We start from the raw sequence: 22,849 nt of genomic DNA, 5'->3' as shown, positions 1-22,849 counted from the left end.
CGGTCCAGGTCCTCCTCCTCCTCCTCCGACGGCTCTAGTCCTCCTCCCCTGGCTCGTCCTTGACCTCCTCCACGTAGTCCTCCTCCTCTACTGGGTCATGAAGCTGCATTTCCACTAGTCCGGGCGGGCCTCCGTCACTCCCTGGTCTTGGGCTCTCCCCCTCCTCCTCCTCCTCCTCCTCCATCTATACCTTGAGCCCCTCCACGTAGTCCTGGCCCTCCTCCTCCTCCACCTGGTCCTTGCCCTCCTCCTCCTGCGGTCCAGGACCTCCTCCACCGACTGCTCTGGTTCTCCTCCTCCAGCCCTTCCTTGACCTCCTCCACCTGTTCCTTGCCCTCCTCCTCCTCCTCCTGCTATGGTATCAAACTCCCAGGCTGGAATGCAATTCTGGCCCCAATCTGGCCCCTGGCCCCCTGAGCCCCCTTCCCTCACATGGCTGTTTGGGGGCCGGATCCTCTACATTCTTCTGGGCCCTGAACCCATGGCATGTCCCAAGGCAGCCCCCAGTGCTGCAGACTGGGAACCCTACGACCAGCCTGACGCCACTCGTCCTCCCAGGCTTCTTCTTCTCCCACAAGATTGGAGCCCTCAGAAGAAGAAGAGGTCATCGTTCTCTGGCGGGTTCCTCTCGAGAAACCTCAGGAATCGGCGGATCTTGGCCGAGGGGTCGTTTTTTAGGGTGTGAATTGCTGAAAGGCGGGGTGAAAGAGTACGTGAGATGCAGGGCCCTAACAGCTGTCCCTTTCCCCCACTTGGAGCACAACCCGGGAACCTGGGAGGAGTCCTCCAGTCCCCACCCGACTCTACTCCCCCCCGCCCATAACTTCCCCTCCCCTCGTTCTGTCCTTTTATGACCACCCACCCAGGGCTGCGGAGATGGTAAGGGTCCCAAAGGAAAAGGCTGAAAGACGAGACAGAGGAAAGAGGAAGGCAGAGAAATCAATCCGTCAGTCGTTGGTATTGACAGAGCACTTACCATGTGCAAAGCACTGCATTAAGCGCTTGGGGAGAATACATTACAACAGAATGAGCAGACACATCTCGCTGCCCATAACGAGCTGACTGTCTAGGGGGAAATAGCTGCTAGAGGCCCAGGGGCGAAGCGTTCAGAGAGGGGCGTTAGAGAGAAAAGCATGACAGAGGAGGAAGCACAGAGCATGGCGACAGACAGAAGCGAGAGAGGGAGAGAGTGTGTATGTCTACGTTGGGGACTCACTATTGAAGAAGATATCCAAGTCTGCCTCGGAGAACCGCGGGCTTTTGCGGATGATGGTGATGGTGTGTACTGAGGGGAAAGGAAGCAAGCCATTATTTTCTCGTTTGTTTGCCCATCCAAACCTCCACTTGCTTCCCGGAAGGACTACTGCCCAATTTCCATGTCTAGCCCCCAGAGGCATGGAAGAGGACCCAGGAAGGACCTCCTCTGGGATCCAGCAAAAAATAGGGGCCGGGACAGATCGGGAGGCTTTTTTTTGTTGGTTTGTTTGTTTGTTTGTTTTTTGGTTGCTTGGGTGGTTTTCTTTCCCCAGGGCCCGCCGCTCCCCACTCACTGAGGAGGACAACGGCTGCAAATTTCACATCTGGCTGGGGGCAGTTCATATATGCCAAGAGCTTGGGACCAGAAAATGGGATGACTTTGCTCGAAGCTCTCCATCTGCGGAGTAAAAGAAGACGAGTGAGAGACTGCAGCCCATCCCCAACCTCCTTGCAGATGCCCGCCAACTCTTCAACTCCTAGCTCCACCCCAGGGCACTGGGCTCTCAACCTCCTCCTCGTCCCTTTCCCAAATCAACCCCTCGAGCCTTTCAGGTCACTGTGGGTCGGGAACCTGTCCACCGACTGTTCAATTTTTCTCTCCCAGGCGCTAGGTACAGTGCTCTGCACACAGTACTTACCCAAGATATCCCCCCGATGGGCCCCTCCGGGAGGGATCCGCACTCACATTTCCCACCCCGGACTCGAGGTCACCCCCTTTCAGCCCTCCCCCCTGCCCATCCCAGACGTCCTCACCAAGGCCTGCCAGATGGTAGCGTAGGCCGTGCTCTCCCTCTCTTCCCCAATCAGCGTTCTCCCGACTACTTGGCTGAACCTCCAGCCGACGTTCTGGGCCAGCCAGAAGAATGTATATCTGGCTTTCTGCAAACGGAAGACCCCGAAGGGTGGGTTTCAGAAGGAGTTAGAGGCCTGGACCAGGGACCCGGAGAAGACGGGGACTGCGGTGGGTGAGTGGGCGAGACTCTGCGCACTGAAGGGTGCTCGTCCTTCAGGTGGAAGAGGACGGGGATGAGGCAGCGGATGAGCTCTTGCTGGCAGCAGGTTTTGTCTTCTGCCACCCAGCTGCCGGCTACGGCTGCCAGCAGGTCTAGAGCTGAGACCCGCACTTGGGATCTCTCCTGAGGAGAAACCCCGGTAGAGTGTGGGGGCGGGGTGGGGCAGGAGATGGGTAGGAGGCTTCTGGCAGCGGGGCGGGGGCTGGGGACACCAGGGCAGGGACAACCGGGGGAGTGAGGTCTACGGGGCGGGGGGGGTGATGGGAGGGAGCGAGGGCAGAGCCGGCAGAGGGGGCGACGCAGAGCCGGGCGGGGGGCAGAGGAGCGCCGTGGCTGGGCAAGGGCAGACGATGGCCCGAGCCCCGTGGGAACTGTGGAAGCGGCCCCCTCTGGGCTCTGGCCCAGCCGGGGTCGGGGCGGGAGGTCCCGGGCTCTGACCTTGCAGCGACTGTTTCCCTGTCCCCCCGGGCCCCTCAGACTCACGTCGTCAAAGAAAGGACCCAGCATGAGGACGATGTCCTCCCTGAGGTGGCCGAGTCCCCGAGAGCCCAGGCTGCGGACGGTGAGGGTCACCGCGTCCATGGACGCTAGGACTCCCTCCTGGTCCTGCCGGTAGAAGCCCTCCAGGAGGAAGGGGAGCTGAGCCAGGAGGATCGAGCGCTGAGGAGACGAGGGCGGAGAGGGCGACGGTGAGGCGGTCCGCCCCGGGGCGGCTCTCCCGGGCCCCCGCTCCCGGGGCTCCACCCTCGGGCCGTGCCGGACTGCGCCCGGGAGTCCTGTCTGTGCCGCCCCGCCTCCCCTGTCCCATCTGGGCCCTCCGCGGGTGGGGGTGGGTGGTGGGTGGGAGGGGGCTTTCAAACACAGTCCGGATCCCGGGCTGGGGTTCACCCAGGGCCCTCCACCCTCCACTCCGGCGGTGGCCCTGGAACGCCCTCCCTCCTCCGCTCCGCCAAACTGATTCTCTTCCCCTCTTCAAAACCCTACTTAAAACTCACCTCCTCCAAGAGGCCTTCCCAGACTGAGCTCCTCTTGTCCCTCTACTCCCTCTACCACCCCCCCTTCACCTCTCCGCAGCTAAACCCTCTTTTCCCCCCTTTCCCTCTGCTCCTCCCCCTCTCCCTTCCCATCCCCTCAGCACTGTACTCGTCCGCTCAACTGTATATATTTTCATTACCTTATTTATTTTGTTAATGAAATGTACATCGCCTTGATTCTATTTAGTTGCCATTGTTTTTACGAGATGTTCTTCCCCTTGACTCTATTTATTGCCATTGTTCTTGTCTGTCCGTCTTCCCCGATTAGACTGTAAGCCCGTCAAACGGCAGGAACTGTCTCTATCTGTTGCCGACTTGTTCATTCCAAGCGTTTAGTACAGTGCTCTGCACATAGTAAGCGCTCAATAAATACTATTGAATGAATGAATGACCCTGGGGCTGGGTCTCTGACCTTGTCGGTGTTGAGCGGCAGGCTGGTGAGGGCCTGCAGGCTGATGACGCGCAGCACGGGATCGGGGTCCTCCAGTCCGTCCTGGAGGATGAGCTGCATGCCCTCGGGGTCCAAGACAGTCTTCAGGTCGGGGGTCCAAGGGAAACTGCCAAGGGAAACCGTGTCTGCGGCTGGACGGCGTGGGCGAAGGGGGCAGGCGTCTGACGTTCGGGGAGGCTGAACCAGGACCCCCAGAGACGGGGCAAGGGGTGCCAAGCTGTGGTGGAGGGGAATGGGGACCAGCTCCTCCCCGCTCCCCTCCAACCCCTTCCCACCATCTCACCTGGGTTTCGGGGCGCGGGGGTCCCTGCCGGGCGGTGGCAGCTCCCAGTGCCGACCCGAGCCGGCTCCGTGGTCCCCTCGGCCCCGATTCTTACCTCGGCCAGCAACCCCACGGCCACACTCCCGCCCTGCGGGCCCTTCCCCACCAAAGAGCTGGCCACCGTTTGCAGGAGCTCGGGTACCATCGGGCACCTGTTCTGGACCAGGCTCCTGGAGGAGATGGCCCCGGCGGGATGAGTTCAGAGACCAGTCTGGGAAGCCCCGGGACTCGGGAATAGGATTTCGGGGAGGGTCAGGGGAAGGGCACTTGACTGAGGAGACTGCTCCCACCTGCTCCCCCAGCTCTATTACCTGGGGCATCCCTCCCAACCCGCCACACACACACACACACACACAGACACACAGACACAAACACACACACACAGAAGCACAAATACACACACACACACACACACACCTGGCCAGAAGGGAAACAGCCTCCTGGAAGGTGTCGAGGGTTGAGAAGAGTTGCCAGCTGTCCTGCAGCTCCATGGACATGAAGCTCTGCCAACATGCTCTGGTGGACAGAAGACTCCTCAAGGCCTCCAGAGCGGTCCTGTGAGCAACCAGGGGTGGGCAGGGGGAGGGCGGGGCCAGGGAGGTGGTGCGAGAGGACCAGAGGGTGTCAGTCTGTCCTGCCGATTTTGGGCTTGTCCGAAAAACCCTTGCCCTGTCACAGGCAACCCCTACCCAAAGGGTAGAACACAGGAGACCTGACCCTTTCCTAGCCTTCCAAAACCCCCATCCCTGACATGTTGATCCCTGGCCCAGCAAGGACCTTCCAGAGCAGGGGCTCCCTGGCATTCCTGCCATCCCTGGTACCCCAGACCCCCAGATCCCCAGACCAGCGGCTCCCCGGCCTCGAGGCCCCCACCCTCGACACAGGGTCCCGGTGGGTTCTGTTTGGTCATCGGGGGGATGAGCCATCGGCACTTGGAGTATCGCCATCATGGGTCCCTCTGCCCACCCCCGCATCCCTCTAGCCGCTCACCTCCAGGGACTGAGGTCTGAGTGGATGGTGGGCTCCACGGCCAAGAGTACCCGCTCCCCGACCAGGCCCAGCTCCAGCACATGCTGGATCTGGATGATGAAGGCCAGGAAGAACTGGGGGAGGAGTTGCGCCACTGCTTCCGTGTACTCCACAACCAAGAGAAGCTCATACAACGTGTTTGCAGCCTGGTGAAGTGGCACATGGGCTCAGCTAGTGGTCCCCCTACCTCACCCACCCAGACCTGCCCTGCCCTCTAGGCCTCTGTCCACAGCTCCCTTTGACCCCCGCTCCCAGGACCTTCTCAGGACCCAAAGCCTCGGACAGGGATGGGCAGCACCCAGTTCAGGGGCTCTTCTCAGGCCTGGAGGAAAAGACATCCTCATCCCTTCATAAAGACCATACTTAGGATGATGATGGTTATCATGCTCACTCCAGAGAGGAAAGAAGGGTCACCCTATTTTTCCCCTATTTCTCCCTAACCTTTTACCTAGGCCTAACCTTTTCAACTAGCCAAACCTTTTCCCCTAGACAAACCTTATCCCCTACTGTAACCTTCTCCCCTAGCCTAATGTTTTCCCCTGGCCTAAACCTTTCTCCAGGCCAAACCTTTTCCCCCACTCTAATCTTTTCCCCAGTCTAACTTTTTTGCCTGGCCTAACCTTTTCGCCTGGCCTGATCTTTTCCCCTGGCCTGACCTTTTCGCCTGGCCTGACCTTTTCCCCTGGGCTATCCTTTTCCCCTGGCCTATCCTTGCCTCTTGGCCTATCCTTTTCCCTTGGTCTAACCTTTTCCCTTGACTAACCTTTTCCCATAACCTAAACCTTTCCCCTAGGGAAGGTTTTTCCCCTACTGTAATCTTCTCCCCTAGCCAAAAGTTTCTCCTTTGCCTAACCTTTCCCTTAGCCTAATCTTACCCCTAGCAAAGCCTTTTCACCTAGCCTAACATTTTCCTTTAGCCTAACCTTTTCCATAGCTTAACCTTTCCCTTGGTCTAACCTTTCCCCTAGCCTATCTTTTTCCCCTAGGCTAACTTATTCCCTTGGCCTAGCCTTTTCCCCTGGCCTACCCTTTTCCACGACCTACTCTTTTCCCCTAGCCAAACCTTGTCCCCTATTGTAAACTTTGCCCCTAGCCTAACCTGTTCCCCTGGCCTAACCTGTTCCCCTGGCCTAAACTTTTCCCCTAGCCAAATCTTTTCCCTTACTGTAAAATTTGCCCCTAGCCTAATGTTTTCCCCTGGCCTATCCTTTTCCCCTGGCCTAACTAACCTTTTCCCTGGACTAACCTTTCCCTGGACTAACCTTTTCCTGTAGGCAAAAACTCTTCCCCAGGCCAAACCTCTTCCCCTGGTCTAATCTTTTCTCCTGGCCTAACCCTTTTCTGATGGCATAATCTTTTCCCTGGCTCACAATCTTCCCCTGCCTTATCCTTTATCCATAGCCTAACCATTTCCTCTAGTCTAGGCTTTTCTCATAGCCCGACCTCTCCCTTACCCTAACCTTTTCGCCTGGGCTGACCTTTTCCCCGACCTGACCTTTTCCCCTCGCCTGACCTCTGACCCAGGCCTACCCTCTTCCCCAGCCTACCCTCTTCCCCAGGCTACCCTTTTCCTCTAGCCAAACCTTGTCCCCTTTTGTAAACTTTTCCCCCAGCCTAATGTTTTTCCCTGGTCTAACCACTTTCCCTCGTCTAACCTTTCCATTAGGCTAACATTTTCCCGAGGCCATACTTTTTCCCTGACCTAACCTTTTCCCCTGGCCTATCCTTTTTGCCTGGACTCACCTTTTCCTGTAGGTAAAACCTTTCCCCTAGGCCAACCTTTTCCCCAACTGTAACCTTCTCCCCTAGCCTAACATTTTCCCCTAGGCTAACCTTGTCCCGGGCCTGCCCTTTCATGTATTCCATAGTATTTATTGAGCGCTATGAGCAGAACACTGTTCTAAGAGCTGGGGTAGATCCAGGGTCATCAGATTGTCCCACATGGGACTCACCGTCTTACTCCCCATTTTACAGAGGAGGTAACTGAGGCACAGAGAAGTGAAGTGACTTGCCCACAGTCACCTAGCTGAGAAGTGGCGGCACCGGGGTGCCTTGCACAGTTTCCCAACATCCTTTCCTTCCATTTTGGGCCCCCCCAGCCTTGGCCTTGCAGGTTTGGCCCCAAACCCTTATGTTCCATTATGGGACCCCCTACACTCCCCCTCCCCCGACCCCGATTTGGCCTTGCGGGCCTGGCCCCGAACCATTTGTAAGAAAAAATGGTTGCTCAGTGCTTCTCCTCGGCTTTGAGGATCCTCTCTCCTATACTGTGGGCAGACTCCACTCCCAGATTTTCCCTCTTCATGAATGGACTGCACTGCTACTCCAAAGAGAAGTGTGTGTGTATGTGAATCATGGGGGGAAGAAGAGTGATGAGGCTGAGGCCACTCAGGGGAGAACAGGGGCTCGGGCTCTGTGCAGGAAACAAGTTTTCTCTGATTGGCCTGGGACTGAGAAGACCCCGTCACATTCTTGCTTTTCTTTGGTTCTCTTTGGTTTGGCTGCCTGTCTCCCCTGTTGAGATGGTGAGCCTGTCATTGGGCAGGGAGAGTCTCTGTGGGTTGCCAAAAGTGACATTCCAAGCGGTGAGTACAGTGCTCTGCCCATAGGAAGTGCTCAGTCCATACTCTGGAATGAATGATTGAGTGAAGGAAGGAAGATCCAGGGACCTGACTTCTAGAGGTGGGTCAAGTGTCTCTGGGATGACAGTCCCGATGGCAGGGTCACGGGACAGCCTCACTCTCCAGAGAAGGGACCCTTTGGGACTCAGGGTGGCAGTTTGTGGTTTCTAAGGTTGGGAGGAACTCAGGGTGTCTCCCCACTTTCTCTCTGAGAAGCAGGATGGTGCCCATTCATCCCTGAAATCGAGGTTCTAGCAGTGTGGCCTGGCAGGACAGAAGGCAGGTTTCGTGCCAGAAACTGAATTGTATTCTGGGTGATGCAGTTGGGCACTTTTCGTCAATCCCTTGGAGGTAGGGAAGTTGGGGTCACGTTGAATCTACTTTCTGGTTTGTCACCTAGGGGCTCTTCTGGGCCAGGTCATTGCCCTCCAGGCGCCCTTGGCAGGCTGTTTGGTGGAGGTCGAACCTTTTCCCCTTTCCTGACTTTCTTTGTGCCTGTGAGGGAAGTGGGTCGTGGGGTAAAGGCCCTAACCCTCCATTGCAGAAGGTTTCTTGGCCCCTCCACCTGCCTCTTTGCTCTCCAGCCTTTCTCCGTGGCTGTGGATATTCCACGCAACACTTGGTTCCAGCACTGCATCCATGGTGCTGACTGAGGGCTTCCTCTGTGTCGAGCACTGTACTCCTGGGTTAGGAGAGTCCAGGAGCACAGAATGAAGCGACCTGTTCACTGCAGCCCGGACTCCTCCCCTTCACAGACTTGTCCCTTCTGTTCTGCTCTCCTTCCCTGACCCCTTCCAGATAGGCTTGTCTTTCCCACCCCCTAATAGCAGAATTCCCTTTCCCTCTTCTGGCTCCAGCCTTAATGGACTGGGGAGGACCCAAGGAAGACCATACAGGTAAGGGAAAGACTGAAGGAGATGGTGTTAGACCTGATGATTGTGGGTGGAGAGTTCAGGACTTGGTGGGGGTGCCCAAGTGCATGGGTGAGTGGCAAGAGGAAGTCAAGTGTGGGGGGGGGGGCGGGGGGGTTGGGCGTGGGGAGGCCTTGGCCTTCCCCGGACTTTCTGTTCGACTGTTCTTGCTTGAGGGAGGGTGCCGAGGAGCTGAGTTTCCACCTCTAAGGGAAGGCGATGGTGCCCTGGGGGGATAATGAAAGGTTATGTTCAGAGCAGAAGGAGGCAGTGAGCAGAGGAGGGGCCTATCATCCTCATCATCAACATCATCATCATGTTGGTATTTGTGAAGCACTTCCTCTGGGAAGAGCACTGTTCTAAGCGCTGGGGGAGCTCCAGGGTACTCAGGAGGTCCCCCGGGGAGGCTCACGGTGCTCTTCCCCCTTGGACAGATGAGGGAACGGAGGCCCCGAGGAGTGACGTGACTTGCCCCCAGTCCCCCAGCTGCCGAGGGGCAGAGCCAGGATGCGAACCCGTGACCTCGGACTCCCCAGCCCGCGCTCTTTTCATGGCACCACTCTGCTTCTCTCCCTCTCAGCTCTGAGGCTGGTTCTCCCAACTGTGGCGAAGGCTCGGTGGAGGGAACTAGTTCAGTCGGGCTTGACGGTGGGGCTGAGTCGAGCCAGGACCCTGAAGTCTCGAGCTTCAGGGTGAATCCTCCCTGACCTCACGGTCCTGCTGTCCCCAGGGTTACCCTGCACCTCCTTCATCCCTCCAGAGATGGAACTGCCCAGGGGCTGTCTCTGAGGGAGTTGGGCAGGTGCGGGGGACAGGGGGAGGGCAGTCTCGGGGGAAGAGTGAAGCTGGCTAGGGGCTTTCCCCCTTGCTAGCTGGAGGGCTTCGAGGTCAGGTCCTTTCCCTAGGGACCTGCCTGCAGGACTCTTCTGTGGGGCGTGGGGGGATGAAGGGGGGGGGGTCCTCCCTCACCTCTCCTGACCTCATGCCCTGGTGGTGGGTGGGAGGATGCCAAGTGACCCTTAACGGAACAAGGGTCACGCGCCTGGGAGGCCAGGGACGACGTGGGTTCACCGCTCGGCCCCACCCCTGTCTGCTGTGGGACCTTGGGCCATTCCTTTCCCTTTCCTGGGCCTCAGTGACCCCATCCGTCCAATGGGGATGAAGACGGGGAGTCCCCTAGGGGACCACCTGAATCCATTGTGTCTCTCCCAGCCCTTAGGACGGTGTGGGGCACCTAGTAAGGGCTTCAGAAAGACCCAAAGAATCATTCTTCTGATGATGATCAGGAAGGAGTTGAAGGGTTGAAGAATCTATCTCCAATGGCCTCTTTCTGGAGCTGTGGAAGTTCTCCGAGACACTAGGCTCTTGTCATCAGTCCAGGGTATTTAGGGAGGGCTGAGGATGGGCAGAGGCCTGTACCAAGTGCGGCGAAGTGGACCGTGCCACTGAAGGAGCCGACACATGGCCCGCTGCTTGGACTCCCCCCCTCAGTCTGCCTGTCTCCCATGGTCTGCTCTCGTTCGGGTGTCTCCCTTCCTCCTCCTTTCCGATGGGCTTGTCTTCTTCGCCACGCTCCCCAGAATCCTCACCTTTCACTCTTAGCGGTCCACCATCCGTTGGAGGCGGGGGACCCAGATGAGCCAATCCAGGTCAGCGAAGGATCTGAGTCTCAGGGTCTGTCCCTAAGGGCTGGGATGGTACTTTTTCCGGGCTGAGTGGGTGGGACGAGGTGCCTGGGTGAGCTGGAAGGGGAAATCAAGGGAGTGTGTATGGGGAGCTCACGCTTGCCTTTCTCTTTTCCTCCCAGGGAAGAAACCCGGTTGGGAGTGCTGGTGGCTTTCTGCTCCATCTCGGGCTAGGTGGAGGATCCTGACCCTCCGCTGTCCATGCCATGCTTCTCGGAGGAAAGTCGAGTGATGAGCTCCACGTGAGTCATGAGCGAGGAGGGTGCGGAGGACCACTGGAGTAGCCCTTGTCGTAGAAAGTGAAAGATCCCTTACTTAGCTGCTGGACATCCAGGCCCTGGACGAAAAGCCATCCTCATCCCTTCATAAAGACCATTCTTAGGATGATGATGATGATTATGATGCTCATTCCAGAGAGGAAAGAGGGGTCACCCTATTTTTCTCCTATTTTCCCCTAATCTTTTACCCAGGCCTAACCTTTTCCCCTAGACAAACCTTTTCCCCTAGACAAACCTTGTCCCCATATGTAACCTTTGCCCCTAGCCTAATGTTTTTCCCTGCCCTAACCTTTTCACCAGGCCAAACTTTTTCCCCCACTCTAATCTTTTCTCCCAGTCTAACTTTTTTGCCTGGTCTAACCTCTTCCCCTGGCCTAACCTTTTCCCCTACAGTAACCTTTTCCCCTACTATAACCTTATCCCCCTACTGTAGCCTTTGCCCCTAGCCTAATGTTTTCCCCTGGCCTAACCTTTTCCCCTAGCCTACCCGTTTCCCCAGGCCAAACCCTTTCCCCTAGCCTTACCTTTTCCCACAGTCTAACGTTTTCCCCCGGCCTAACCTTTCCCCTTGGCAAACGTTTTCCCCTACTGTCACCTTGTCCTCTAGCCGAATATTTTCCCCTTGCCTAACCTTTCTCTTAGCCTAATCTTTCCGCTAGCCAAGCCTTTTCTCCTAGCCTAACCTTTTCCCTTAACCTAACCTTTTCCCCTGGCCTAACCTTTTCCCCTGTCCTAACCTTTGCCCCTGGCCTAACCTTTTCATTCATTCATTCATTCATTCATTCATTCAATAGTATTTATTGAGCGCTTACTATGTGCAGAGCACTGTACTAAGCGCTTGGAATGAACAAGTCGGCAACAGATAGAGACGGTCCCTGTCGTTTGACGGGCTTACAGTCTAATCGGGGGAGACGGACGGACAAGAACAATGGCAATAAATAGAGTCAAGGGGAAGAACATCTCGTAAAAACAATGGCAACTAAATAGAATCAAGGCGATGTACATTTCATTAACAAAATAAATAGGGTAATAAATATATACAGTTGAGCAGACGAGTACAGTGCTGAGGGGATGGGAAGGGAGAGGGAGAGGAGCAGAGGGAAAGGGGGAAAAGAGAGTTTAGCTGCGGAGAGGTGAAGGGGGGGTGGTAGAGGGAGTAGAGGGAGAAGAGGAGCTCGTTCTGGGAAGGCCTCTTGGAGGAGGTGAGTTTTAAGTAGGGTTTAGAAGAGGGGAAGAGAATCAGTTTGGCGGAGGTGAGGAGGGAGGGCGTTCTGGGACCGCGGGAGGACGTGGCCCAGGGGTGGACGGCGGGATAGGCGAGACCGACGGATGGTGAGGAGGTGGGCGGCGGAGGAGCGGAGCATGCGGGGTGGGCGGTAGAAAGAGAGAAGGAAGGAGAGGTAGGAAGGGGCAAGGTGATGGAGAGCCTTGAAGCCTAGAGTGAGGAGTTTTTGTTTGGAGCGGAGGTCGATAGGCAACCACTAGAGTAGTTTAAGAAGGGGAGTGACATGCCCAGATCGTTTCTGCAGGAAGATGAGCCGAGCAGCGGAGTGAAGAGTAGACCGGAGCGGGGCGAGAGAGGAGGAAGGGAGATCAGAGAGAAGGCCGACACAGTAGTCTAGCCGGGATATAATGAGAGCCCGTAGCAGTAAGGTAGCCGTTTGGGTGGAGAGAAAAGGGCGGATCTTGGCGATATTGTATAGGTGAAACTGGCAGGTCTTGGTAACGGATAGGATGTGTGGGGTAAACGAGAGAGACGAGTCAAGGATGACACCGAGATTGCGGGCCTGAGAGATGGGAAGGATGGTCGTGCCATCCACGGTGATAGGGAAGTCTGGGAGAGGACCGGGTTTGGGAGGGAAGATGAGGAGCTCAGTCTTGCTCATGTTGAATTTTGGGTGGCGGGCCGACATCCAGGTGGAGACATCCTGGAGGCAGGAGGAGATGCAAGCCTGAAGGGAGGGGGAGAGGACAGGGGCGGAGATGTAGATCTGCGTGTCATCTGCCTAGAGATGTTAGTCAAAGCCGGCCTACCCTTTTCCCAAGGCCAAACCTTTTCCTCTACTCTAACCTTTTCCCCTAGCCTAACCTTTTCCCCTGGCCTAACCTTTTCGCCTGGCCTAACCTTTTCCCCAAGCCTAACCTTTTTCCCTGGCCTAACCATTTACCATAGCCTAACCCTTTCTGTAGCCTAACCTTTTCCGTTAGCCTAACCTTACCCCCTAGTCTAACCTTTTCCCCTACCTTAACCTTTCCCCAAGCCTAACCTTTTCCCCTGACCTAACCTTTTCAACTGGCCTAACCTTTTCACCTGGCTTAACCTTTTCCCCCTGGCTTCATCTTTTCCCCTGGCCTAACCTTTTCCCCTGGCCTAACCTTTTCCCCCAGCCCAACTCTTTCTCCTAACCTAACATTTACAACCAGCCTAGCCTTTCCCCTTGCCAACCCCTTCCCCTAGCCCAACCTTTTCCCCTAGCCCAAATTTTTCCCCTAGCCTAACCTTTTCCCCTAGGCTAACCATTTCCCCTGGTCTAACTGTTTCCCGTAGCCTAACCTTTATCCGAGCCTAACCTTTTCCCCTTGCCAAATGTTTCCCTTGGCCTATCTTTTCACCCTAACCATTTACTAAGGCCTAACCTTTTTCCATGACCTAAGCTTTTCCCTTAGCCTAACATTTTCCCTTAACGTAAACCTTTCCCTTACCTTAAACTTTTCCCCTAGCCTAACCTTTTCCCTAGGCCTAACCTTTTCCCTAGGCCTAGCCTTTTCCCTAGGCCTAGCTTTTTCCTTTAGCTTATCAGTTTACCCTAGCCTAACCATTTCCCCTAGACTAACCTTTTTGCCTAGGCTATCCTTTTTTGCTACCCTAAACTTCTCCCTGGCATAACCTTCTTCCTGGCTTATCCCTTTCCCTTAGCCTAACCTTTTCCCTAAACCTAACCTTTTCCCTAGACTAACCTATTGCCCTGGCCTAACCTATTTTCCTGGTCTAATCTTTTCCCCTAGCCTAAACTTTTCCTCTCACCTAAACTTTTCCCCTGGCCTAACCTTTTGCTTTTGCCTAACGTCTTCCCCTAGCCTAAGCTTTTCTCCTTCCCTAACCATTTCCCCTAGCCTAACTTCTTCACCTAGCCTAACCTCTTCACCTAGCCTAACATTTTCAGCTAGCCTAACCTTCTCCCTGGCCTAACCTTTTCCCAAAGGCAAAACATCTTTCCCTGGCCTAATCTTTTCCCCTGGCCTAATCTTTACCCCTGGCCTAACCTTTTCCCCTGGCCTAACCTTTTCACCTGGCTTAAGGTTTTTCCCTGGCCTAACCGTTTCCCCAAGCTGAACTCTTTCTCCTAGCCTAAGTTTTTCTCCTAACCTAGCATTTACTACTAGCCTAACCTTTCCCCTTGCCAACCCCTTCCCCTAGCCTAACCTTTTCCCCTAGCCCTAATTTTTCCCCAAGCCTAACCTTTTCCCCTGGCTAATCATTTCCCCTGGCCTAACCTTTTCCCGTAGCCCTACCTTTATCCTAACCTAACCTTTTCCCTTTGCCAAACGTTTCCCTTGGCCTATCCTTTCCCTTAACCTAACTTTTCCCAAGGTCTAACCTTTTCCCATGAACTAAGCTTTTCCCTTAGCCTAACATTTTCCCTTACCCAAAAACTTTCCCCTACCTTAAACTTTTCTCCTAGCTTAACTTTTTCCCTAGACCTAACCCTTTCCCTAGGACTTACCTTTTCCTTAGGCCTAGCTTTTTCCCTTAGCCTAACAGTTTCCCCTAGCCTAACCATTTCCCATAGCCTAACCTTTTCACCTTGGCTATCCTTTTTTGCTACCCTAAACTTCTCCCTGGCATAACCTTCTCCCTGGCCTATCCTTTTCCCTGAATGTAACCTTTTCCTTCAACTAACCTATTCCCCTGGCCTAACCACTGCCCTTAGACTAACCTCTGCCCCTAGCCTAACCTTTTCCCCTGGCCTAACCTTTTCCCTTAGCCTAACCTTTTCCCTTAGTGTTACGCTTTCCTCTGGCCTAACCTATTCTCCTGGTCTAATATTTTCCCCTAGTCTAAACTTTTCCTCTCACCTAAACTTTTCCCCTGGCCTAAGCTTTTGCTTTTGCCTAACGTCTTCCCCTAGCCTAAGCTTTTCCCCTTCCCTAACCATTGCCTCTAGCCTACCCTTTTCCCAAAGCCTAACCTTTCCTGTACCCTAACCTTTTCCCACGACTTAACCTCTTCCTGTGGCCTCATCTTTTGCCCTGTCCTAACTTTTTCCCTTAACCTAACCTATTTCCCTAGCCTCACCTATTCCCCTAGCCTAACCTATTCCCCTAGCCTATCCATTTCCCCTAGATTAACTTCTTCACCTAGCCTAACCTCTTCACCTAGCCTAACATTTTCAGCTAGCCTAACCTTCTCCCGGGCCTAACCTTTTCCCAAAGGCAAAACATTTTCCCCTGGCCTCATCTTTTCCCCTGGACTAAGCTGTTCCCCTGGCCTAACATTATTCCCCTAGTGTAATATTTTCCCCTAGCCTAACCAATTCCCCCAGACTAACCTCTTCCCCTTCTCTCACCTTTTCCCATAGCTTAACTTGACCCCAGCCTAATCTTTATCCAAGCCTAACCTTTTCCCATGGTGAAACCCTCTCCCTGGCCTTACCTTTTCCCCTGGCCTAAACAGTTCCCCTGGCCTAAACAGTTCCCCTGGCCTAATCATTTCCAAGAATCTAACCTTTCCCCCTAGTCTAACCTTTTCCCCTTGTCTAGCCTTTTCCCCGAGCCTAACCTTGCCCTTAACCCAACCACTTCACATAGCTTAAACTTTTTGAGACTGTGATTGAGACTGTGAGCCTCACGTGGGGCAACCTGATTACACTGTATCTACTCCAGTGCTTAGAACAGTGCTCGGCACATAGTAAGTGCTTAACAAATAGCGTGTGGGGTGGGCAGTAGAAAGAGAGAAGGGAGGAGAGGTAGGAGGGGGCAAGGTGATGGAGAGCCTTGTAGCCTAGAGTGAGAAGTTTTTGTTTCGTGCGGAGGTTGATAAGCAACCACTGGAGGTTTTTAAGAAGGGGAGTAACATGCCCAGCACATTTCTGCAGGAAGATGAGCTGGGCAGTGGAATGAAGATTAGATTGGAGCGGGGAGAGGAAGGAGGAAGGGAGATCAGAGAGAAGGCTGACACGATAATCTAGCTGGGATATTATGAGCGCCTGTACCAGTAAGATAGCCGTTTGGGTGGAGAGGAAAGGGCGGATCTTGGCGATATTATAAAGGTGAGACCGGCAGGTCTTGGTGTCGGATTGGATGTGAGGGCTGAATGAGAGAACCGAGTCAAAGATGACACCGAGGTTGCGGGCTTGAGAGACGGGAAGGATGTTTATGCCATCCACAGTGACAGGGAATTCAGGAAGAGGACAGGGCTTGGGAGGGAAGATAAGAAGCTCAGTTTTGGACATGCTGGGTTTTAGGTGATGGGCAGACATCTGGGTAGAGACGTCCTGGCGGCAGGAGGAGATACGAGCCTGAAGGGAGGGGGAGAGGACAGGGGCAGAGATGTAGATCTGTGTGTCATCTGCATAGAGATGATAGTTGAAGCCGTGAGAGCGAATGAGTTCACCAATGGGAGTGAGTGTAGATGGAGAACAGAAGAAGGCCCAGAACTGACCCTTGAGGAACCCCAACAGTTAGAGGATAGGAGAGGGAGGAGAAGCCTGCGAAGGAGACCGAGAATGAACGGCCACAAAGATAAGAGGAGAACCAGGAGAGGACGGATTTCAGGTTTGGCCCCCCGGCCTTTCCCTTCCAGGATGGACCCCTCCCCTCCTGCCTTTGCCTCCGAACCCTTCATGTTCCAGGTTGGGCCCCCTCCCAGCCTCTGGCTCTGGTTGGCATCAAAACAGCATGGCATAGTGTCTAGAGCACAGGCCTTGGAGTCAGAAGGTCATGTGTTCGAATCCTGCCTCCACCACCTGTCTGCTGGGTGACCAGGCTCAGGTCCCTTCTCTGGTCCTCAGTTATATCATCTGTAAAATGGGGATTGAGATTGTGAGCCCCACATGGGCCAGCGACTGGGTCCAACCCGATTTATTTGTTTCCACCCCAGCGCTTAATATAGAGTCTGGCACGTGGTAAGCTCTTAACCAATACAATTATTATCATCATCATTATTATTATCAAGGGGAACGTGGTCAAGGCCAGGAAAGTCATCTGACTGGAACCAAAGGCGCTCAACTCTGTCCCATCCTTGACACCCAAATCTGCTTCACCCCCACCCCGGCCCCCTCCCCAGCCCTGAATCCAGCTGGGTTGGAGAAAGGTGTTGAAGGTCTCCCTCTCCCACCCGAGTTCCCTTCCCTCCCTGATTCCATGTATGGAGTCCCAAATAGAACTGGGCTACTGCTGGAGCCAGGTTGAGGTGGGCACCCAGGTGGGCCTGTTGGGTTTAACATCATGAACTGGGGGTTCAGGCCCCTTGGAGGTGTGGAGATTTGAGGAGCTGTCTGGTTCACTGAGTCCTTAGCAATAAACCCATGTTCACTATGGAGGTTGAGGTTTGTGAGTGAGTGAGAAACAGACAGAGAGAGAGAGAGAGAGAGAGAGAGTGTACGTACATGGGTGTGGGTGTGTGTGTCGAGAATCTGATTTCTACTCGATTGCTGTCCTACCCATAGTTCATTGCACTGCCTGTCACCCTCACTAGACTTTGAGCTCCCTGAGGGCAGAGATCATGTCTACCTAATAATAATAAGTAATGATGGTATTTATTAAACGCTTACTATATGCCAAACACTATTCTAAGTGCAGGGGAAGATACAAAGTAATCAGGTTGTCCCACATGGGGTTCACAGTCTTAATCCCCATTTTACAGATGAGGCAACTGAGACAGAGATATTAAGTCACTTTCCCAAAGTCACACAGCGGACAAGTGGTGGAGTCAGGCTTAGAACTCAAGACCTCTGACTCCCAAGCCCGTGCTCTTTCCACTGAGCCATGCTGCTTCTCTAGTTACTTTATTATTCTCTCCCAGTCACTTAGCATAGTACTTTGCACATAGTGAGGGCTCAATAAATACCACCGAGCGATTGATTGTTTGTACTGTGTGATCATGAGGGTGTATGCATGTCTGTGTATGCGTGGGCACGTGTCTGTACGTGTCTGTGTACCTTTGGAAGCTGTTCTATAAAACCACTGGGTGATCACTCCCGGGCCTCCACATACAATTTTAGTGACTATGTCTAAGGCAACCAGAAGGTGGGACAGAGAAGGGCAGCGAGTAGCCAGGCAGGTAGACAGAGAGATGGCCTGAAGGGGCCAGGATTCTGCAGGCTGAGAGGAGCACAGAAGTGTAGTTTACAGATCCAGGAAGGTTATGAAGACGGGGGACCCAGCATTGTTTTTTTCCCAACCAACCCCAGCAAGATGGGGACCCCCAGTCGTAGCTGGATAGTGGTAGGTCTAGAACCAACAAGCAGCAGGAAATGCTCTTGTTGTGGCAGAGAGCGAGCACGCGGAACGCATTCTGTCGGGAAGCCGGGCACCATGTGAGCCAGACCCAAGGCCTAGCCCACCAGTCGCTGTAGAGTCGGGAATGGAGAGCGGGAGGCCAGACGGTCCACCCCCCCGACTGCGAGAACGAGGGTCCAGGGGGACCACCAGCACCCGGTTCGGAGACGGAGTCCTGGTGGACCGGGTCGTGATAGGATGTCTAGTTGTTTGCTCGACACCTCCTATCAGTTTTCAGGAAATACTACTAAAGCGAGCCCTTGGGCAGCCACCCCAGCCGACAGAAGCATCCTGCGACCTCCCCGGCTTCGACGTCAACACGACTCTCCTGGTGAACTCATCGGTCGGTGGCTCGCAGTGCCCTCAGAACCAGTCCGGCGGACACAAGCTGGCGCACTATGGGTGGGAGACAGCTGTGCTGAGCCTCATGCTTATGCTGGGGGCCTTCTGGCTGGGCCACACCCTCTACCAGTTCAAGAAGAGGTGAGGGGGTGGAAGACCCAGGGCCACTGACCCGGGCCCAGCCGGACAGTGCACGGGGCCCAGGAGCAAGGGAAGGGATGGTGGGACAGAGGGCATATGGTCTGCATGTGGGGAAGGCCCCTCCCCTGTCCCCAGTCCCTCCCACACACACTTGCATGTTGGGGGAGAGGCTGAGGGAGGAGATATAGTCCCTGCCTTCAAGGTCTGATGGGTAAGGACACACACACACACACACACACACCCCTCCCCCCGCCCCCCCCAGAGTGACTGGAGTCAGGCTGAAGGTCAATCCAGGCGGGAGTAGTGCTTAGCTTTGGAAGGAAACGGTTCCCGGTGCGCTTGCCCTCCTCAGCCCCTACATGCACTCCCACATTTGGGAGATTCTGTCCAACTATGCGCTTTTCATCTCGGTGCTCACCTTCTCCCTCGTGGGCTCCTATTTCTTCCAGAAGATAGAGAGTGAGTGCGCCTCGGGGGTGCCCTGTGGTATCGCCCACCCACCCCGCCCTGCCCGAGGGCACCTCCGCCAAGCTGAGGCCTCTTCCCCTGCTGCCTGGGTTCAGGGCCCACGTTCCGAGCCCTGGCCTGAGTCTGATCTGGGCTGGACGGGTCATTGCAGCCGTGCTGCAGATATCCAGCGGATGTGGGGGGTGGAGGGGCCGGGGGGAGAGAAGAGGGGGCGTCTGGATGGGGTCTGGCCATGCAGATCAGGATTCCATTGCCAACGATGGGGGCAGGAACCACATTGCTAGTGGACATGAGTGGCCCTGGGAGGAAGCATGGGGACAGGCACAGTTGGCGGGGGGACCCTCTGGCCCAGTCCAGGTAGGAAGAGGGGAGGGCGACAGCGATCAGGGGGTGAGGGTGCCATTTGTTCTGTTCAGGGCACCAACTTGGCTGAGGTACTTGCCCCTTCCTCTGGCGCTAGAGCAAGAGGGCTCCGGGGCATGAGGGAGTGGGGGAGACCAAAGCCAGAATGGGGATGGGGAAATAAACAGGATGAGAAGGGATGGGCTCCTCAAAGACCCTCCCCCCCACCCTCCCGTTAGTGTCCAAGTTCAACTACAACTCCAGCGAGAGCCTGTTTGAGCTGGCACCGGTGCACGTGCTGTTGACTGGTGCAGCCCTGAGCGCTATGGGCCTGGGCTTCTTGTTTTCCATGCTCTTCTTTATCGAGAAGAACATCGTGGCACCGCTGGCCAACGCCCCCGAGAACAAGTACGGCCACCCCCCGCCAGTCCCCCCATCCCCGACAGGCCGGCCCTGTCTTCCCTCCACCTCATCTTTTGGATTGGGTCAGAGGCGGCTCCAGCAAGAGGAAGCAGTGCCAGGGACTGGGGTCCCCAGGCCTAGGGAAGCAGTACAGCCTAGTGGAGAGGGCCTGAGAGTCAAAAGGACGTGGGTTCTAATCTAGGTTCCCCCACTTGTCTGCTGTGTGTCCTTGGGTGAGTCCCATCACTTCTTTGTGCCTCAGTTACCTCATCTATAAAGTGGGGGTTAAGACTGTTCTCCCCATGCGGGATAGGGACTCTGTCCAACCTAACAATGTTGTATGTACTCCAGGACTTAGTACGGTGTCTGGCACATAGTAAGTGCTTAACACATACCATTAAAAAAATTAAATGTTAGGCAGTGAGCCTGAGAGGCAGTTGCAGCCGGCCGCCGTGGGACCCTGGGGCAGCACTCTCCCTCCTCATTTAGTAAGGGAGAGAGGGACTCACCTCAGTCCCTCCTTGTGTTATCATAATTATTGGTGATATTAGTAATATTATAGGCGTTAAGGTATTAAGTATAGGTTTCTCTCTGCCAAGCACTGTTCTAAGGGCTGGGGCCCTTATAAATTAATCAGGTTGGACAGAGCCCCCACCCTACAAGGGGCTCATGGTCTAAGTAGGAGGGAGTAGGATTTAATCCCTATTTTACAGATGAGGTAACTGAGGCCCAGAGAGGTGAATGGATTTATCCAAGGCCACCCAGCAGACATGGGGAGGGGAAGCAGGATTAGAACGTCCTCTGACTCCAAGGCCCAGGCTCTCGCCACTAGGCCCCACTGCTTCCTGCATGGCTTATAGAGTGTGTGTGTGTGTGTGTGTGTGTACGTGTGTGTGTGTGTGTGTGTCTTTGTCAGTGTGTTTTGGGGGTGCCTGACCCTGGATGACTGTGGTCCATACCACAGGTTGGTGAAGGGCACAGCCTACCCTGGGACCTGCTGCTGGTGGCTCTGATCAACACGGGGCTGTTCCTGTTCGGTCTGCCCTGGATCCACACCACCTACCCTCATTCCCCCATGCATGTTCGAGCCCTGGGCTTTGTGGAGGAAAGCGTGGAGAATGGACACATCTATGAGACATGAGCGCCTCCATCCCTCCCCCAACCCTTGTCCCCACTCCCAACCCCTCTCTACCCCAGCACCAACCCCCCTGACGAGGGCTTGGTAGGTGGATTGGCGGGGGATAGTTACGGTGCCGCAGCCCCCTCATTCATTCATTCTTCATTTAATCATATTTACTGAGCACTTACTGGGTGTAGAGCACTGTACTAAGCGCTTGGGAGAATACAGTAGAACAACAGAGCAGGCACATTCCCTACCCACAAAGAACTTACATCTAGAGGGGGAAGCAGACATTAGCAGAAATCAATAAATGGCAGATCTGGACATAAGTGCTGTGGGACTGGGAGTGGGGGATGAATCAAGGGAGCAAGTCGGGGTGATGCAGAAGGGAGTTGGAGAAGAGAAAATGGGGGCTTAGTCAGGGAAAGCCTCCTGGAGGAGATGGGCCTTCAGTAAGGCTTTGAAGTTGGGGAGAGACATTGTCAGATTTGAGGAGGGCTGGGAAGATGAAGATGGATTGGCCAGGCCGGACCTCCCTGCTCCTTTCCCCAGGATCGCGAGTGTGAAGGAGACTCGACTGACCACCTTGGTGGCCAACATCCTGGTGAGGTTGTCCCTCCTGCTGCTGCCCTTCCCGCTGCAGTGGATCCCAAAGCCCGGGCTCTATGGTCTGTTCCTCTATATCGCCCTCACCTTGATTGATGGCAACCAGCTGTTGGAGCGGGTCTCCCTCTGGCTCAAGGAACAGGTGCCCGCCCGGTCCACTCTGCCCTGGGCTTGTGGGGGGATGGAGGTGGACGCCAAACCCGAGCCCCCTAAGCCCCCGCCCCAGAGAGCCGGGCTGAGGTCTGGTAAGCCCAATTCACGCCCACCTGGTGCTACCCCCACCCCCCGCAGATGGCCTACCCTCCCCCCCTTCCCCCGACGCATTACATCCGGCGGGTGCCCCAGCAAACCATTCACTACTTCACCGGGCTGCAGGTGCTCCAGCTGCTGCTCCTCTTGTGCCTTCGGCATGTCTCAGCTGCTTTACATGAAGATGATCTTCCTCCTCGTCATGATCGCCATGATCCCCTTCAGGTGCCCACCGCCACCTCTTCCACCACCTCGGGGCACCCTGCGATCTCTCCCCGGGTTGGGGGGGGCAGCCTTTGGGCCTTTCTCTTTCAGTCAGTCGTTTATTCAATCTAATTCATTAAACACTTATGTGCAGAGCACTGTGCTAAGTGCTTGGAAGAGTACAATACAACAATAAACAGACACATTCCCAGCCCACAATGAGCTTACAGTCTAGAGGCTGCATGGGAAACGTAGGCTGCTCTGCACACAGTAAGTGCTCAATAAATACGAATGAATGAATGAATGAATGAATGAATGAATGAATGAATGAATGAATGAGGTCATACTGGAATTGGGAACTCGTACCCCCAGTCGGTCAGTAGTATCTATTGAGCACTTATTAAGTGCAGAGCACTGTTCTAAGTGCCTAGAAGAGTACAATATTACAATACAGCCGACACAGTCCCTGTCCGCAATGAGCCTACAGTCTAGAGGAAGATGGAGCCTTGTTGTTGATGATGTTTGAAAACCTCCAGGAACTGCTCCTGCCCCTCGGCATTATCAGAAGCAGCATGACATAGTGGTTAGAGCATGGGCCTCCGAATCAGAAGGTAATTGGGTTCTAATCCCAGCTCCAACCAATTGTCTAATGTGACTGGGCCAGTCACTTCACTTCGTCTAGACCTCAAATTGCCTCATCTGTAAAGTGGGGATTGAGACTGTGAGCCCCATGTGGGACAGGGACTGTGTCCAACCTAATTTGCTTGTACCCACCCCAGAGCTTAGTACAGTGTCTGGCATATAGTAAGCACTTACCAAATACTATTATTATTATGATCCGGGGGAACAACAGGGTTCAGCAGGGTCTCCAAAT

General features: G+C 54.8%; 1 protein-coding gene and 1 pseudogene across 1 annotated transcript; one reads left to right on the top strand and one right to left on the bottom strand.

The window, feature by feature from the left end:
* Positions 1-341: 341 nt before the first annotated feature.
* Positions 342-8,368, bottom strand: LOC103167244 (maestro heat-like repeat family member 5). The gene is made up of 11 exons (XM_029057239.2): positions 8,297-8,368; positions 5,068-5,252; positions 4,483-4,632; positions 4,133-4,247; positions 3,717-3,836; positions 2,754-2,930; positions 2,238-2,393; positions 2,011-2,136; positions 1,551-1,654; positions 1,217-1,285; positions 342-689 (listed from the first exon to the last, which is right to left on the bottom strand). Exons 1-11 carry the CDS (start codon positions 8,366-8,368, stop codon positions 605-607), a joined length of 1,359 nt encoding a protein of 452 aa, XP_028913072.1. The 3' UTR covers positions 342-604.
* A 9,818-nt stretch (positions 8,369-18,186) lies between these two features.
* On the top strand, positions 18,187-21,996 carry LOC100084718 (annotated as a pseudogene).
* Positions 21,997-22,849: the final 853 nt, after the last annotated feature.

The sequence above is a fragment of the Ornithorhynchus anatinus genome, unplaced genomic scaffold (genome assembly GCF_004115215.2).
Source record: "Ornithorhynchus anatinus isolate Pmale09 unplaced genomic scaffold, mOrnAna1.pri.v4 scaffold_715_arrow_ctg1, whole genome shotgun sequence".
Taxonomy (NCBI): domain Eukaryota; kingdom Metazoa; phylum Chordata; class Mammalia; order Monotremata; family Ornithorhynchidae; genus Ornithorhynchus; species Ornithorhynchus anatinus.
This window is presented reverse-complemented; position numbering and strand designations above follow the sequence as displayed.

Coding starts and splice junctions, on each gene's coding strand:
- LOC103167244 (XM_029057239.2), bottom strand. CDS start 8,368: ATGGATGCAGTGCTGGAACCAAGTGTTGCGTGGAATATCCACAGCCAC. Junction 4,248..4,482: donor CTGGCCAGGTGTGTGTGTGT/GTGTGTGTGTAT, acceptor CATCTCCTCCAG/GAGCCTGGTCCAGAACAGGT. Junction 2,931..3,716: donor TGCCGCTCAACACCGACAAG/GTCAGAGACCCA, acceptor TCGTCTCCTCAG/CGCTCGATCCTCCTGGCTCA.